The 17,586-nt window shown below is 37.4% G+C and overlaps 1 protein-coding gene across 1 annotated transcript in view; it reads right to left on the minus strand.

Moving 5' to 3' along the window:
• Nucleotides 1-17,141, minus strand: part of COL6A6 (collagen type VI alpha 6 chain) — a 43,568-nt gene extending 26,427 nt beyond the window's left edge. Inside the window, 12 exon segments of the mRNA XM_031059387.1 lie at nt 937-1,002; nt 2,146-2,208; nt 2,440-2,493; nt 2,724-2,768; nt 5,203-5,229; nt 5,704-5,775; nt 6,228-6,281; nt 7,619-7,711; nt 7,806-7,951; nt 8,533-8,611; nt 11,590-11,933; nt 17,067-17,141. Coding sequence (XP_030915247.1) covers nt 937-1,002; nt 2,146-2,208; nt 2,440-2,493; nt 2,724-2,768; nt 5,203-5,229; nt 5,704-5,775; nt 6,228-6,281; nt 7,619-7,711; nt 7,806-7,951; nt 8,533-8,611; nt 11,590-11,933; nt 17,067-17,133 — 1,110 coding nt within the window. The 5' untranslated portion in view covers nt 17,134-17,141.
• Between the last annotated feature and the right edge of the window lie 445 nt (nt 17,142-17,586).

The raw sequence follows: 17,586 nt of genomic DNA on the forward strand, positions 1-17,586 counted from the left end.
GCAATCAGTTGCGTCATACTAATGTAAATTCTTGCTTTTTACAAATCATTTATAATCAAAAATTATAAACCAGACAGATCATATCTGTTTTGGATTTCCAGTTACTAACAGCCAATATTAAGTAAAGGCTTCTGTGAAATCATTTCTGTTGACTTCAGCCTTTCAACTGAACTACTTGAGATTTGCTTCCAAAGCATCATCAAAACCCAATTAGTCTTCCAAAAGTAACCCTCTGAATTTTTCTACTGCTTTCAGCACATTCTGCATAGACATACATGTATGCATACAATCCTACTTGTTCAGAGAGAAACAGACTTCTGAAGCAGTGGATTTTTCCCACGTTTGCCATCCTCTTAAGCTTTCATGCACCACCATTTTTTGCTACTGTCCAACTACTTATCAGCTTTGTTTACTCTTTCCAAACAAATTGTAATGGTTATGCAAACCATGCTTTTCTGTTATGCTTCTTTCCTCACAGTCTTGCTAAAACACCTGTTAAAAACTCAAATATCACCATATAAGCATATATCCCAGCTCTTATATTCTATTTACAGATCAAAATGGAGTTTACCCACCACCCTGAGGCAAGAGCAGCTCCATAACAAAATGAGTATAGCCTGTTGATACCCTATGCATTTTTCCCAGCACAATTTTTAACAGTATCCTTACAACTCATTACTGGAAGCCTTTCAGGCTACTGATGTCAATTTGTGGAAGAATAACATATTTATACTAAATCCATGTTTTCCATTAGCTCTACATTGTGAGAATATTTCCATAGTCTTTGTAAACATTTTAATTTTTTTTTCTTGTAGCAAGCAGTTCCTAAAGCTTTCTGTGTTGCAGCCAAACAAAAACCTCCTTGGTCACTGGACAGCCAGTAGAAATTAACCATTATGCAAATCCTCCCTCCACAAAATAGAATAGCTTGCCTACCTGTGATGCTAGGTTTCCTTTTTCACCCTTAGGGCCAGTAACATTATTGTTAGCCCCAGGATCTCCCTGAAAAAGATCAATGGGAAGCTCAGCATTTTCTGTTACCATACCTTTATTACTTCGACTACAGCAGAAGGATATAGAAATAGAATTAATTAGATTTATAATTGCAGAGAGCAAGGAATAAAAAGGCTATTTTAAATGATGATGCTTGTAAGAACTCAATATAGGAAGTTCTGTAAAGTCCACCAAGTTCTTTTCCACAGGGATTAAAAGCAAAATGACTAAAGGACAACAAATTAAACTGAAAATGTGAAACTGTTCTGGTTGATTTGGTATAGTTAATTGAGTTACGATCATAACTCATGAGTTTCATTTGGGGCTTACACTAGAATGGAGTTCCATTTAGCCACTTAATGCTGGATCAGGTGAAATCCTGATCTCTTAAAGAGGCAAATTACCATGTCACTTGAACTCTTTTTTTTCAATATAAGATTTCAAGACAGGAGTCAGCGCAATATATGACTCTTTGGAACAAAGTATTTGAAATAAATGTGAAAAGACAAAGTTGTGTCTTTTCAGGACAAGAATTGTGGTATCTGCACTGGAATATTAGTCCAGGGAAAGCATTTGTGTAGGTCTCTGGAACATGCAAAGAAAAAATGTGAATATAAAGAAGTAACTTGCCTTTGCATCATTATAAATTACTAATCAAGAGTCAGTGCATACGGCTTTCAAGTGATCCAGAAGTCCTCTGTAGGGTGGGAACAAACAGGGAAGACTGACCTAGTCCTGGTCTTTTCATCAGACTGTCTGGTCTAGTGTGAGGTATCCCCGCCCATGGCACAGGGGGTGGAACTAACTAGTTGATCTTTAAAGTCCCTTTCAGTCCAAGCCATTCAAAAGTTCTATGATAAGCAGCTCCAAAAGGAGTTATGTTGCCTACACTGAAAACAAACAAACAAGAAATCATAAACAAGCAGGAGTCCTGAGGCTTAAACATCTGCTTCCAAGCAACACATCAAAACACATCAGTCTATCTACATCTAAAGAGTTCAGGACTCCTAGAATATGCCATTCTTCTTGCAGAGTACTGCATTTTCTAGGACTGTGAAAAACTCTTCAAATCTTCAAATATTTCAGACATCTCCATCACAAAATCGAGGCGCAAAGCAGTGAAATATAGCAAAAATAAAAGAATGCACTTACATGATCTCCTCTTAGACCAGATTCTCCTCGTTCACCTGGCTCTCCTCTGGGGCCTTTTCTGCCCTAAATTCATAAAAAGAGCACAAGCAATTCAGGTACAAGTATAAATAGTATCTGTGGCAGCAGAGGGCCAGATCTGTTGAAGTCAGTGGAGCTACACCGATTTAGAGCAGGAGTGACAGCATATGAGAGAACAGGCAGCTATTAAAAACAACTCATAGTCATTACAGACAGCATTACACTTTGGAAAGATGTTTCCATAAAGTCTGAACTTTACTGTAAGGGGTACATCACCCATTTCCCTCTGCTGCCTTTCTCTCCAGAAGGTCCAGGAAATCCATGTTCTCCCTAGACTCAGAAAGGAGAGAAAAAGAATAAAAAATAATATTTGCTATTTGTGCTAAATCAGGTTCTCAAGTTTTTCTGGCAGAATCCAGCTTCAATCAGACATACAATTCTAGATTCACAACAACAGAACTTCTGTTCAGCATTAAAGCCCATTCAAGGCACAAAATCTCCACCTTTGAACCCTGAGGTTGGTGTCTTTAGTAGCACTGCACATTTAAAGTAATGTTTACCTGCTCTCCATCGGTGCCATCAAATCCACTCTCACCATGTTCACCCTGATGCAATAAGGAAAAAAAAAGCTGATTAGCATTAGTCCACTTGTCTGTTTGAGCAAAGAAAGAAGTGTTCACCCTGCATTTGAAAACTTGAATAAGACCTGTGGTTTTAACAGTTAGCAAGAATAATAAATTACTATAACACTGTCTAAAACAGGTAACTGTTAAGGACGCTTAATAAAAAAACAGCTATTTAAATTTTAGATTTCCATCAGGATTTAAATTCTGCTTTTCCTTCTTTTAGCTTTCAAATCTTTTTCCCAGCTGCAGCACCTTCAAAATCCAAATATATTCTAAAATAAATTACTAGTATTTGATCTGTCATGCTGAAAACCTTGTCATTTTGATTTCAGCCATCATATGTGTTTGTGCTGTGCTTTTTTGCTTTTTTACATCGTTTTATAACAAGAACAGTGGATTGAAAAAACAGAAAGAATAGCCATGATTAAAAAATAATTACAGAAGACTGACCTTAGACTTTAGGATTTTTTAAGAAACTTCATAACTCTTTCAGCAAGAGTACATAAATACTAGGGCTACATGAATATCAGTCACCTTCCATTTCAAATTCACATTGTTTTTCTCTTCCCTTTGCCTGCAAAAATGATACACCCCATTTATGGGATGTATCAAACACTTATGGGAGTCATTTTCCTACAAAATACTTATCCCAGACTTAAGGAGTTTGCAATGTTAACTTGTGTGAGGCATCTAAATAAAGTTATAACTGTGAGACTTTTATTTCATTTAGGTATGCTCCACGATGTTTCAGACTCAGCCAAATAACAAACTCAGTTTTTACAGGATATTTTGGAACTTCTTCCATCTTTCTTTACTAGCATAAAAATGAAGGAATTAACTGTGTTGGCTTAATTAGTAGTAAGAAATTAATTTAGCGGTGACAACTAACCAGAAAGCTGAAATGATATTCAACAAACACTGAAAGTGACACAAGAACAAGTTAAAACCATCAGCAGTCTCACTCTGATAGAGACCACAGGTACAATTGCTTTGTAGGTTTTGATGCTAAATTGAGTTTGCAAAACCTCCTAGTTAAAATTCCTGAGGAAGAACTTCTGTCATTTAAAACAGTTCGGTACCTACTACAAGAAAAAAACAGCTGGCTGTACATTTTGATTAGATTAATACATCACAAACAAGAATTTCTTGAATAAGTATTCCAGAAAAATTTTGAGCACTTTTATTGAAGTGTTATTTTTTTCTATCAGTCATTTCCTGCGTCAGAAAACCTGAGCCAAACTTCATACTATTAAACATTCAGCATTTCCTTTTATTCAAATAGCTACAATAAAATGCCTTCCAGATTCAGTAGCTTCAATAAACTGCTCCAACCTTACTAAGTTGGCACAATTGAATCACTTTTTTATGTCCTGAAAGTTTCATATTTTTATTTTAAAAAAATAAAATTGTGGATATAATGACACAACATAATGAAGATATTCATGTATTCACTGGATTTCAGTAGGGTGTGTGCAACTGGTAAGACTGACTGCACTATTTAACTTTGACAAATTGAAATCATCAGCAGGTACTCTCCCTCTTCTATAATCAGACATTTTGAACATTGGAAGGACAAATTACTTCAGAGAACAGAGGAGAAAAAAAAGGAAAAGAGAAACACATGAGAAGATTAAAAAGATACTATAGAGCCATACTTTAAATAGAGCTGAGGTTTCAGAAACTCTCTGAACTTTCTCCAAGCTGCTCAGTTATGGAGGCAAACATCTTCTGAATCTTTGAGGCTCATAACTGATTTTTAGAAGTGGTTTTGTATCAAAGCATTCAATACAAGCCAATTTCATTTTAATCACTGTAGCTTGGAAGCTATTACTGTTATAGATCATTGTCTTCCAGGCTTCACTTTTTATTATAGTATTAGTGACCATATCTTCTTCATGTTTGAAAGGTTAAACAAGCAGATTTGAAATATCAACAGATGAGATGACAAACACAGCTTGAAAAGAAGTTTGGATATTGAAAACATGTCAATAATGATCTAGGTAAAATTATGTCCAAACCCCCAATAAATATTAGTTACAACCTTTTTTTTTCCCTCTGCTCCTCCTCACAATTAGAGTGAGATTCAGATAACCAGAATTATCACCTTAACAGATTATCAGAGTAGTCAGTAAATAAATCATTTTCCTGTCAGCTAGACTAATAGACTGCAATAATATAAAAATACAATTATGACTGCTGATTTTGATTAATGTGATAAGTATCTTAAATCAATCCTTATAGAACCATAGCAAAAGTAAATTGAATGCTGTTTTCACACTAAGTTTTTACCCTATTTTTACATTAAATTTTTATGCTATTTGCCTTCCTTGTTGATTATTTAATTTACAGTGTAACGTGAAAGGGAGCTGAACTCTGTTCTCAAAGAAAATGGATCACACATGAAAACACATACCTGACTTCCTCTATAGCCTCTGGCCCCCTGAAATTGAAAATAAATATAGATGAAATTTGGTAAAAGTGTTTTTATTGATCTTGAAAAGCAGGGCACAATAGCTTGTTGTGCAGAGGTATGCTGAGCTCAGTATTGGTAGTCCCTACTGTAAAACCTTCTACTGTCACATATGGGATTTCCTCCTTTCCTCTGGGAAGACAGTACAGGCTTAATTTTCATTCCCATCCCATAAAACTTTATAGCTTTAACTAAGGTCACTCTGGAGCTGATGGTGAAAGTCATCATCAAGTTGCTTAGACAGCAAAATCCTGAGCCATTCAACCATGCTCAGGTTACACAAAATACCTCTCAAAATTAGACAGCAAGCACTGTCTGCCATTCCTACAGCTGGATCTTGATGTTCATCCATGCTTCAGAGAGACAGCACAGGGATTTGTTCCCAGTACAGAAAACAGGTTTATGGGAAACAAATTAGGAAATATTTCAAAGTTACACACTTGCCTTATGGCCTCTGACACCTGGACATCCCCTGTCTCCTTGAGTCCCACTGAAACCAGCTGGGCCTCTCTCCCCCTAGGAAACAAAGGAAAATGTTCAATCTCATCCATACAATGATGATTACTGGTTAATTTACCACACAAGACTAAAGCAAGACAGAACTGTATCACCATTCACTGCACTAAGGACACAAATGCAAGTCAACTGGAAAATTTAATTCAGGCCATAAGAGAACATCAGTTACTAATTTGAGCTGCATCTGGCTCTTTGCTCTCACTATCATGCTATGTTTATACTGCGTTACCAATCTCTAACTCAATTGTCTGTACTTGAGGTGGGTTGGTTTTTTTTAACTGAATAACTAACTCACTTTGCTTTTTTAACTGCATAACTATCTATGGTGAGGTGCAGAGGCACAGAGAAACAGATCTGTCTATTTACCTGTTCCTCTAACACACTTTGGGTTAACATTGATGGGAACAGGTTCAGGCTAACATCAGCATAGCAGAAGACAAATGTCTACTTACAATCCCACCTTCCTCACCAGGATGGCCAGGAGATCCTCTGTAACCTGTACTTCCCTGAAAAAGGAAAATTTAAAAGTAACACTGTTCTCCGAGCACACTGGGTTAATCTCTATCAGATTATCCTGCACATAGAGATAGAAAACATTCCCTGAAAATTAGATCTGGTTATGCTAAGGAGGGCAGGCTCCTTGAATTTACACAGACACTCTATACAGTCCTGTGTATTTGACATGACTGGGAAAAAACCCCAAATATAAACCCAAGAAAAGAACAATGGTTAATATACAGCTTCAGCTGTTATTTCAGGAAACTCTCTGATGGCTTAACAAAGCTCATTGGGATACCTGGTCAAATTAAGTATCTTCCTAGTGATTTGGAAAAGAAAGTATTACAGTAATGAAATTCTAAGGTGAAACGAAAAATATATGGAGTTGGAAATTTGTTAGGACAAAGTTATTGCAATGCATTGCAAACACATAGGAACATTTCAAATTTATATTGGAAGTCATGTAAATATCATTACCCTTAGGGCAAAATTTGAGCAGAGAGAAACTGGAACACAGGGAATTTCTAGTTGCAAAACAACTATGTTTACATTCTCAATACTGTCTAAGCACCTTAATCTAGTCTTTTAGTAAAACAGAAAGGTATAAGAAAAGCAATAAGAGTAATGGAAAAAAAACAATAAATTGGTCTATGAATTAATAGAAGACTATACTTTTCTTAAGAGATAACCAAAACTTCATTTAACTACAACCATATAACTAAGAGTGTGAACTGCAGATATAATTTATCTCAGATGCTACTGGAATAAGTAGAAATAATGGAATGAATAGTAGTCAAATGGAGACTACATATATTAAAAACTTTAATAATTAATTCTACTAGTATGCTGTAGAAGTAGTGATATCTGTAATATTCAAAAAGGCTTTAAAAACCCAATTTTAAATCTTAAATGAAGTAATTCTTTTGGATCAAAACAGACTTATAGAAGAGGACATTTGGAATAACCAGTCACAAAAGGATAAGTCACATACCTAGTGAAAAATAATTATTTTCTACTCTCAGGTTGTCAGTTGGAAGTTTCTCATTCCCAATAGATAATAAGCCTCTTGATTAATCAGACTTATTTTTTTAATCCCTCTCCATTTTCTGCTGAATTGGTGCATTAGAGTGCCTAATGATTTTTATAGGTACAAATCATTTTCATTACAAAAACATTCTGCACAGGAGAATGCAGCAGAGAAAGGATCACATTTCATGTTTCTCCTTGATCTGTCCTAACATTAAATGTTATGGAGACACACATGCATGCTCTGCAATACCACAAAAAGCCAGAAACACTGAACAATGAAGAAGTTCTTATGTAATGTCTATCTTAGACCTCCTACCTTCCTTCCAGGATTTCCCCGGACACCATGATCACCATTTTCTCCAAGACACTTACAAATAACCTTACAGCATTTTCTCTCTGCAACAGTATCCTGAAAAATTACAAGAAACATTCCATTTGCATATACTAATCATAAACAAAGACTGATTACCCCTGTCTTTTGTTTATATCACAGAAGGACTTACAAGATTTCTCTGCAAAATGTTTGCAATATCTGCAAACCCAACACTCAGAGGTTCATTGTATCCAAACCCTCTGCCAAACTCTATTTCCCAAAATTCAGTCAAGTTCTGTGTATTGTCCAGGCCAACTAACAGAAGTGCATCAAGACCTTCAACATAAGAACAAATTTAAATTAGTGAATCTCTGAAACATACAATTTAACCAACAATATAAACTTGAACAGTAGCAATTCCCTGAAAGACTTACATTTTATGTCTTCAGTACAATATGTTAAAAGAAATCAAGCTATTGAGAAAAACGTGTAAGAGAAAAATCCAGAGTAGTAATTTTCCAATTGGCTTTTCTCCCCAGCTGTCAGACCAGAATGTTACTCAGTTCCCAAACTCAAGTTCAAACCTGCTTTTTCCTAGACAAGTCAGAGTTGTATCTAACCTTTGGTTCTGTTCTCATCAGTGAGAAGAGTCCATCCTGAATTGCTCCAGCTGTTGGAGCTGAACTCCAGAAACTAGAACCTCTCCACCCCTAGGCATGTCTGGCATCATCTGCCATGTAGTGACAAGGCAACATGTATATACTGACAAGGCAAACACTGTTTCACGTGGAGAAGCAAGAACTCTCCCAGGGACTCCTGGGCAATTCCACATGTTAAGTGGAAAAGTTGCAATGGGGGAGCTGTACATCAGGCCTGTGATAGTAGGAGGCAGGAGCATCAAAGTGGTACTGTAATACCTTTAAAGCGAAGTGAGTCTGCTGCTTTCTTCAGGTCTTCCAGTGAATCATCCAGCCCATCTGAAAATACTAACAGAACCTGGCAGAAAAGGGTGTAATGACAAGTCAATTGCACAGGAACTGAAAGTTCAGTCTTTGTAAGAATTACAGCTCACATTGAGAAATGGCTATGAGATGGTCAAATTGTACTACACTGTGGTAGACCTGAAATGTGTGCTGGAAAATGGTAGTGAGGAGCAATGAGAACAGAACACAAAAGACTCTCTTCCCCGATAGCATTCCATTCGAGGGATTTTTCTTGCTGACTATAGCATAGCTATTATATTATATCTATCATCTTAGCATGTGAGGCAGGAGACATTCCTTTTTAACTTACCCACTGAAAAACTTTCTCTGATGTCTGAAGAGTTCTCTTATATGTGAATGTGGGGAAGAATTAAGAACAAATTCTCCCATTTCTGCAAGAGCGGCTCCCGTTGGCTACCACACCAAGAAGTGCATCCTCTCCGGGATGCAGATATTTATGTCCTTTTGTCCTTCCACGTAGGCAAGTCATTGCCCTTCTCCATTCTCTGCCCTATGTTTCTTTCTTAAGACATAAGGTTTAGCTCACCTCAGGATACTAATAATTTGTATTGGATACATTTCCATCTTTTCAGTTAGTTAAGGCTCTTCCAGGATGGAGGAAAAGCACAATTTCTTAGTTCCCCTTCAAGCTACCAGTCTCTTCTCATTTCTCATCTCCAATTCCCTCTTCAAACCAACAGAAGACTTCTCAGGTCCCACTCACAGAGTGGATTCGTTTGCCCAGAAAGAAGCTTCACAAGTAAATTGTGTCCTATCCCCAATGGCAATGACTTAAAATCCTCCTAAGCTCTCTGACCAACAAGTGCACAAACACAGCTAGAGCTTCTTCCCTCCCACCCTTCATATTTTACATTCCCTATGCAAGGCACAGCTTCAATCAATGCAAAACCTGTTACTTCTCTTAAGGTAAATTTTTCCCAGGGGACAAAAGCAAATGAAGTGACTGCCACACCAAACATCCCACTTCCGGACTAAAGCAGTTAGAAAACAAGAATTTAAGCTGGAACTAACTGGTAAGTTACCAAACATACAATATGGAGGCACTGGCACAAATTCTATGCTTACTCAAGCACTGTGTGATACAGCAGAGAGCTGGACCATGAATGAGTAAACACATCACAGATTGTTGGAGACAACGCTGTAGGCCTGGGTTTGGTTGTTTTTCCTATGATCTTTCCATTTTAAAAACATGGGGAACAGGGAATGTTGGGTGTTACTGTGGGTATTATATACAACTATATGTAAAGATATGTTGTTATATTTACAAAGCATTTGTTTATATCAAGCTATTATTGGAACATATCCATTGTTGAAAATGCAGGAATTAGGTCCAACTTTTTGCTGCTAAGCAAACTTATAACAAAGAAAAGAAGAAATTCAACCAACAGATAATCATGCTCCCTGATGAGTTTTACAACTAATAATCTTTACAGAATAATATGCTATTGCTTAGGATCCTAGGAAGATTAAATTGTGATTTCATGTGCATTCTAAAGTCTTGTACTTTCAATCTGTATATAAACAGTGTCAGAGAAGAATATTAATCCACTGGTAAAGTGCTGAGATATGCAGCATATTTATTTACAATAATAATGCCTAAGCAGAAAGAAGCCTTGCTTGATGCTGATCTCCAGCACTGGCAATTAGGAGGAAAAAAGCACTACTTTTATGTCAAACAAGTTTTTTCTTTGAGACTCAAAACAAGCAGAATCTTATGTGGTCATGTTCCCTGTTCAGACATTTTTAGAAATCTTTGGGAAAAAACTCATTAAATGTGCACCAAGTTGGTGCAACCCAAATTGGTAAATCAAACACACCTATGCAAATGCTGTAAAAAATAGAATGCCAACTTTCATCTGAAAGCAGAGGAGTTTGTAATATGGCTTCCTCACTCCATGCCAGATTAAAATTGGTGCTTCACAAAAGTGAAAATAAAGTTGGAAGAGGAAACTCCTTATGTATGTAGCAAGACCTAACCAGTCCTTCCTTAGCAGGAAGGTCTTCCTGCATGGAGACCTTAGTAAGTGCTGATATTCAAACAGCTACTACAGGACATACTCGGTGCTTTACAGAGTCCGTGCCTTATCAAGGATAAACTGTCAAGGCATTGACCCTGAAACACTCCAATGAGATCTGAATCTCTTGAACTGAAGTTGAAAGAATCCCCATTCATTTCGGGAGAGAGTAGATAAAGTTTTATGCTTGTCCCTTCACCTCACTTCAAGATGGATAAATTAACTGCAGCATCTAGGCAGAATTTCCTGATCATCAGTTATCTGTAAGTATATTTGAAATTTGTTTTTGAAATTATTGGACAAGTTAATGACATTAATTAACTTCTGCAAGCAAATTTTTCAGATTACCTTTTTCTGTGACTTCTGTTTCAAGCTGTCACTACTCTGGACAAAGATACAGAATCAGGACTAAGAAAGTAGTTTCCTTTTAGGAATAGGAGTTCCTGAAAGAAAACTACTTTCCACTGCCCAAAGTACAATCATTCCATGGTAGATATAAGGAGGTTATCTGTAGGAATACTCATCACATGTATTAAGCCAAATGTTCTGGGTACCATCTCACTACAGGAGTGCCTAGGGAACTGGAATTGATATATCAGGTTATATCAGGTCAACTAAATAACCAGAGGTTCTGTATAAACTTAAGAAAAGACAAAGGTGACTGAGCACTGGCACTGGCTGTCTGGAGACATGGAGGAGCCTCCATTCTTGGAGATACACAAAAGCCATCAGGACATGGGCCTGGACAGCCTGCTTTAGTTGACCCTACTTGAGCAGAGGGATTGAAAAAGGTGACCTCCAGGGATTCTTTCTAATCTCTACCATTCTGTGATTCTGTTTATTAGCGTCTTTATTCCTGAAATTCTTTTTATCTTCCTGGAGTAATCAGCATCAGAGTTTGTAAATATTAAACTGCCTAATTTTTCCAAGATATATGTTCATACTATTAAGTTACCTTAACTTTAGCAGAAGTCACATTAAAGAAGTTGTCCTCAAGTGCCTGCAAAAAGTCTGCATTCATGTAGGTGTCCACAGTGGTCTGTGCACCTAAGAACTTCTGGATGATCTCTTCATTATAATCTTCAAAACCAGAGTCAAAGATTAATTGTTTGTTCTGTGCCAATACTTGGAACTTGAACCCAATTTCAACTGGAGCATTGCAGCTGGTATTTGGCAGTGATTTCATCTGGAGTAGAAGTCTGGGGAGGAATGCTTGCAGTCTCTGTTTCAGGAGCATTGTGGCTGCTGGCTGCACGCTCCTTGAAATATCAATTGCTATAGAAAGATCTATATTGCATTCTGAAAAAAAAATACAGGAAACAAGGAACTATAAACATATATGCTTTATGCTTCTTGTTTTCTGTCAGAATCATGGAACAAAATTCAACATAGTAGATTTAAAGCCAGAAATGAGAATCAGTGAGATAGATTTTATATATACATAAAACGTCATCAACCAACAGGTGGCCATATGAACTTGCAAATACTAAATTACTTGACACCTGCACATTCCCAAACTGCAAAAACATGTCTGTTCTCCAGCTGCCCAGTGTCCTCAAAGGGACTAATCTTGAAAATGTCTCTATGAGCTTTGCTACCAACTGGGAATGTACAACACAAATTCCAATTGTGAAGGGAAGCTTAATGACTGACTGTGCTTTGTCACTTTGTCACAAGGCCAGGTGATACATGCAAACATAAACGGGTCAAAGAAACAAACATGAGAGAGAGAGAAGCAGCATTGCCTACATGAAATGTCATAACCATTGTGAAAAGCAGCTGCTGTAAAGTGATGGCTACCTCAGCTATGGAATTGCTTGCATTTTTCCTTGTAATAACAGCTAATAGTGTGACGTGGTTAATTCCTGCCCTTGTCCCAATCATCTTGCCCTCATTAAAACCTCAGCTAAACCACATGTTTTTTTCTTCTCTACCTTGATTATTAATTTCTCATGTTGAATTTTATTCTGTGATCCTAGATGCACTATTATTCATTTTGTACCTCTGCAAGGAAGTCAGAGGCATGCAATTTTAGCTTTATAACAGCACTCTACCTAATTGTATTCTCTTTTCACTCGTTGACTCTGAAACACTTAGCAATCATAAGATTGCTTTCTGTGTTCACTAGTTTGGGCTTGTTCCTATTATTCCACATAATTTTTCTGGGTTCTCCCTCTCCCATGGAAGAGATAAATGTGTGCAGTTCTTTAACCAAATACTTTTGGAAATAATTTCATCTCGGAGAGACCAATGTTGTGTTTCAATATTTTCACTTGTGGTACAAACTGCCCCCTAGAGGGTGTGATCTGCCAGAAAGCAGCGTGAAAGTCTTTGAATGTAAAAGGTCCCATTGAACAAAATTTTATGGCTAAAAAAATCTGACATTCAGACTTCAGAGCAACACCAAAAATCTATGCCTCTTATCTTTTTAGCTCACAACAAAACAATCAGTTAAATATATCTATACATGCATACAAGTCTACGCATACATGTGAACACAAAATCTAATGGATATGTCTTCCAGTATGTGTTCTTGTACATGACATAGTGTGTGTGTTCACAATGAGATGCTTCTAAGCCCTGGGTCTTTTTAGCCACACAGTTTGGAGGTAGTGTGAAGGGTAAGCATGAACTCGGCAATTTTGCACTGACAGTTGGTCATCCACACTGCTCAGCTCTTTAAACGTTCTCTGTCAAGTCCTCATTGCACCAGCAGGAACAACAAAACAGCAGTAAATAGTTCACTTTTTGTGCTACTATGTTGTGCACGGGAATGTGTAAAACATCCACTGGTGGGTATCCTATACCTTGTTGATAATCTCTATTTATTTCCAGGAATAAACACCTCTGTGTTGCCAAACTCTTTTTCTCACCACCTGTTCTCTTACATACATCCACACTGTTAAACTGTTCTATCTTACTGCTGCAAAGATATATTTTTTCTGCTGCCAACATGCTGTCCCTGAAATGCAATTATTTAAATTGAAAAATCTGTCAGTTTAAGAGAAGGTGACTGGAGACAAGGGAATAAATAGATTTATTACAGGAAAGAAGGTCAGTGAATATATTAGAACAGATGATAGGACAAGATAAAACAGGCTTCACAGAAAGCTGATCTTCATTTTATGAGACAAATTTATGCAGATCTTAGCAATAAATATGTGCATCACTGAGATGAAACCAATATGCTTTCCTTAACTTCTCTCTCTCTAAACAAATGTGTACCTGAGTGTATATATATATATATGAAGTTTACTGCTGTATCTCCCATTAGATCTCCCTGTTCCCTGCCATGAAACACCAGGAGGTGCTACTGTGTCAGCTATGGTCATACTGCTCCATGGCAGCGCATTCCCCTTCCACAGCAGCCCTCTCTCTCTGCCTGCAGGAGCCAGGGAATGCTTTTTCATCTGGGAGTCTGCTCAGCTCTTGATGGGATAAAGAGTGGGTGGAAACACAGAGCTCATACTCAATCAGACCCAGCTGTTCTCTCTGCAAACCACCTAAGCAGATATAATTCACACAAAGTTGCTTCTGCCTTTTGGAAAAAAAGTTCAGCTCTTCATTTTGGCCCCCAACACCCCAGCAAACACCAGCCAGTTTTGGGGTGTTCAAGATCTCACTAGCCTAGGATGTTCAGCTGTTGTTACAAAACACCTTGGACAAGCAGTGTGGTCATCCCAGTGTTCCTATCTCAGTAAGTTTCCAATCACAAAGGGAACAAAACCTGGAGAACTGGGTTGGATCAATTTTATGGCATAACAAGGAGAACAAAAAGCATACATCCAACACATGGAAAATATCACATCTGTGTGAACACAACACACAGGAAAACAACAAGGAGCTTTAAAGAACAGTCACAGTCCCTATAAGGATGAGCAAAGAGAGAAGAAATGCTCCAAAACTGTCTTTTCTTGCCATACCCAACCAATGTCATGCACTTACACCAGTCAGAAGAGATCAGCTTTTTGATCTGTCATGCACTCTACTTTTCTGTTTTGCCACTTAACAAACACATCTACAGTATTATCAAACTACATAGCTGGCATGAATATGTAATGTTAAAGAGCAACTGTGTATGTTCTGGATTTCAGTCTTCCCACATGATAAGGCAACTGGCAATGCAGCACCAAGTCAGAATAAACTCAGACCCAAAACCAGCATGTGATATTTGATAAAAATTGCTCTGTTAACTAAAGGCATTACTGAACCTTTATTTTCTCTGGGGCTGGTACCCTCAGGCTGTGTGGCATCCAATCCACTGTTGCCATCTAAAAGATGTAGTAAGAGATACCATTTTCTGTTTCTCATCTAGGAAAAACTTTTGGGTATCACCTTAGTTTTACCATGGATTTGCTATCCACATCTTGCCAATACCTCCTACATATCCAAGGATGGATTTTCTGACACACCCTCTGTGACACACAGAGACACAGTGAGACAAAGTGCCTCTGAGAGACTTCAGTTTTGCTGACAGACAGTGGCTGCTCTCAGTCCCACTGAAGCAGTGTGGTCAGCTGGAGATGGCAAAGCTGTGTCTTAGGAGGTTCTTTTTAAAGTATCACTGAATTGCCTGTTTCCCTCTTTTTTATTAAGATTCCTGCTAGGGGTATCTGCTCTGGCTCCTTTCAGACACTGAAGAACTATGAGGGCTTAATGTGAAGCACTGTCTTACTTCAGAAGTTATTTACCATAGCCACGGAGTGTAGTGTCTCTTGACAGAAGCAAAGTACAAGTTGTGAGTTGTAAATATGGGCAGTACTCTTTGGTAAAACAATTGCACTGTTGTGCAGTTAGCTCAAGTATTTTTATCAGGGACTGCAGACAGCCATATTTGGATATTTGTCATTATACACCCAATATCCATTTGGATATTTGTCATTATACACCCAGCAAAAGGTTTGTTCTTTACCCCGACCAGGGAGATGTTTGCATTAACAGACCTGATTGACATTATTTTTGATGGTTTTCAGTGCATCAGGATTTTCCACTGTCAACTCTCCCTGCATCCTCAGGTATTAAAAACCGTTCTCAAGGGGGATTTTATCATCCCTATGCTAGCTTCAAAGACATAGATCCCATTGCTCCTTAAAGCCATTGCTGTATCCTCTACTCTGTCAGCAGAGTACTCACTGAAAAAGGCTTGGGACAAGCCTCTTTTTGGCTACCAGCACTTACTATGAAGTGGTTCTCCAGCACTGGAGGCTCTGCCCTGTTTTGGTGCCTCCTTCTTTGTAATGTATTTTTGTATCTTCAATAAGGAATCTTTTTTTTTAAGAAGTGTCCAACAAGCATTCAGTGGATGTCACATCACTGTGCTGAATCACACCAACACAGATTTTGTCCTCCCATTGATCATTGTGCATGATCATGAAGTTCTTTGTCCCTACTCTCCAGAATCCATCTACCAGGAAAACTATGTCTGTCATAGAAAATTTCCTGCTGACTAAAGAAATATGTTGTAAATTTCCTCTTTCCTTAAAGGCTATGTAATCTAATAGAAAAGTAATTTTGAATCCTAATTGCTTTTCAGAATCCAAGACCTATTGGCCTTTTGCAGAAAAACCCTTCCATCTATTCTGTTAAATTGTTGTCACCCACTAGTTCCTTCTTTTCTCCGATTATCATTACAGAGGGTCAGAAGCTACATCCTTCTGCAACACCATTCATGGGAAAAGGAGAGATGCTGAAATCTACTACACAATTTTCATTCACAGTCTGCTCAGAACTTATCTGCAGTTAATGTATATTAAACACTTCTGTATGTAAAACACAACCATTGGAATGTATTATCCTGCTCTCTCTCAAGAGAGCAAAGGAAAATTTAGTCATGCATTTTGAGTTCCATTTTGCATGCATACATTACTAATTAATATTTATTTTCTGAGGGGGGAAAAAAAAATAAGTTCACATCAACTTAAGGAGTACTAAGCACATTTCTTTGTAGTCGGTGTGAAACTCGTGTTTCCACAAATTCCAGAAGCATATAACACTAGCAGAGCATGGATGGAACCATCATCATTTTCTCAAATCAACACTCATGCAGAAAATATCCTGCAACTGGGCAGAACTCTTCTCAAACATATCTTCCAGAAGACCTGCCGACCAAAATAGAACTGCTAAATACTGTGACTTATCTTACTTTTGGCAGTCTTACAATTGTAAGAGCTTTATGTTACTTTTGCAAATATGAAACTTCAGCGTACATGAACAAACAAAATGTAATGAGCTGTTCCATTAATTTTTGCATTTTTTAGGAAAACTATCCTATTGTAGCTATAAGTTTCATAAAAACTGACCACATTATCCCTAATTATTATTAATAGCTAGAAAAAAATGTTCAAAAATTCTTTATCTCCCTCTGACATTGGGTGCAAATGTAAAAAAGGAATATTACTATCAACTTGAAGAGTCATTTCTTTAGAGTATTACCAGACTCCTCTGCCTCTGTAGAGAAGGTGAAAATGTAGAGAAGAAGAAGTAGTTTCCAGGCATCCATTTTGAAAATCTTCCTAGGAGAAAAAAAAAAATCAGAGAAAAAGATATAAGAAATACAGAACATAATTCCCTAAAAAAGAGACTTTTAATTGTGGAGGAATGGGACAAGTGCATTTTATTATCAACATGCAGGCTTTCTATCTGTATGCAATTTAAAGTAGCACTTTAAATTCATAATTTTTCCCCTTAGTTTTTAACACTGAGCTTTGAACACAGAGCTGTAGGAGTTTGACACTGATGTACAGCATATAACCAAAAGGAACTGTTCAATGCTTTCGTCTCATAATCATGCTTTGTTCTGATTCACACAGCTATATTTACCAAGATCTAAAATTCAACTAAAAGCAAGCTATTCACAGTGAAAGATTAATGGGAGTTATGCCTTTAAGATTCCCTTCTAGCCTTGAAATTTCCCACCCCCACATCAATTTAAAGGAAAGCTTGGTGGTGTTAT

This window comes from Geospiza fortis, unplaced genomic scaffold (genome assembly GCF_000277835.1).
Source record: "Geospiza fortis unplaced genomic scaffold, GeoFor_1.0 scaffold346, whole genome shotgun sequence".
Classification (NCBI taxonomy): domain Eukaryota; kingdom Metazoa; phylum Chordata; class Aves; order Passeriformes; family Thraupidae; genus Geospiza; species Geospiza fortis.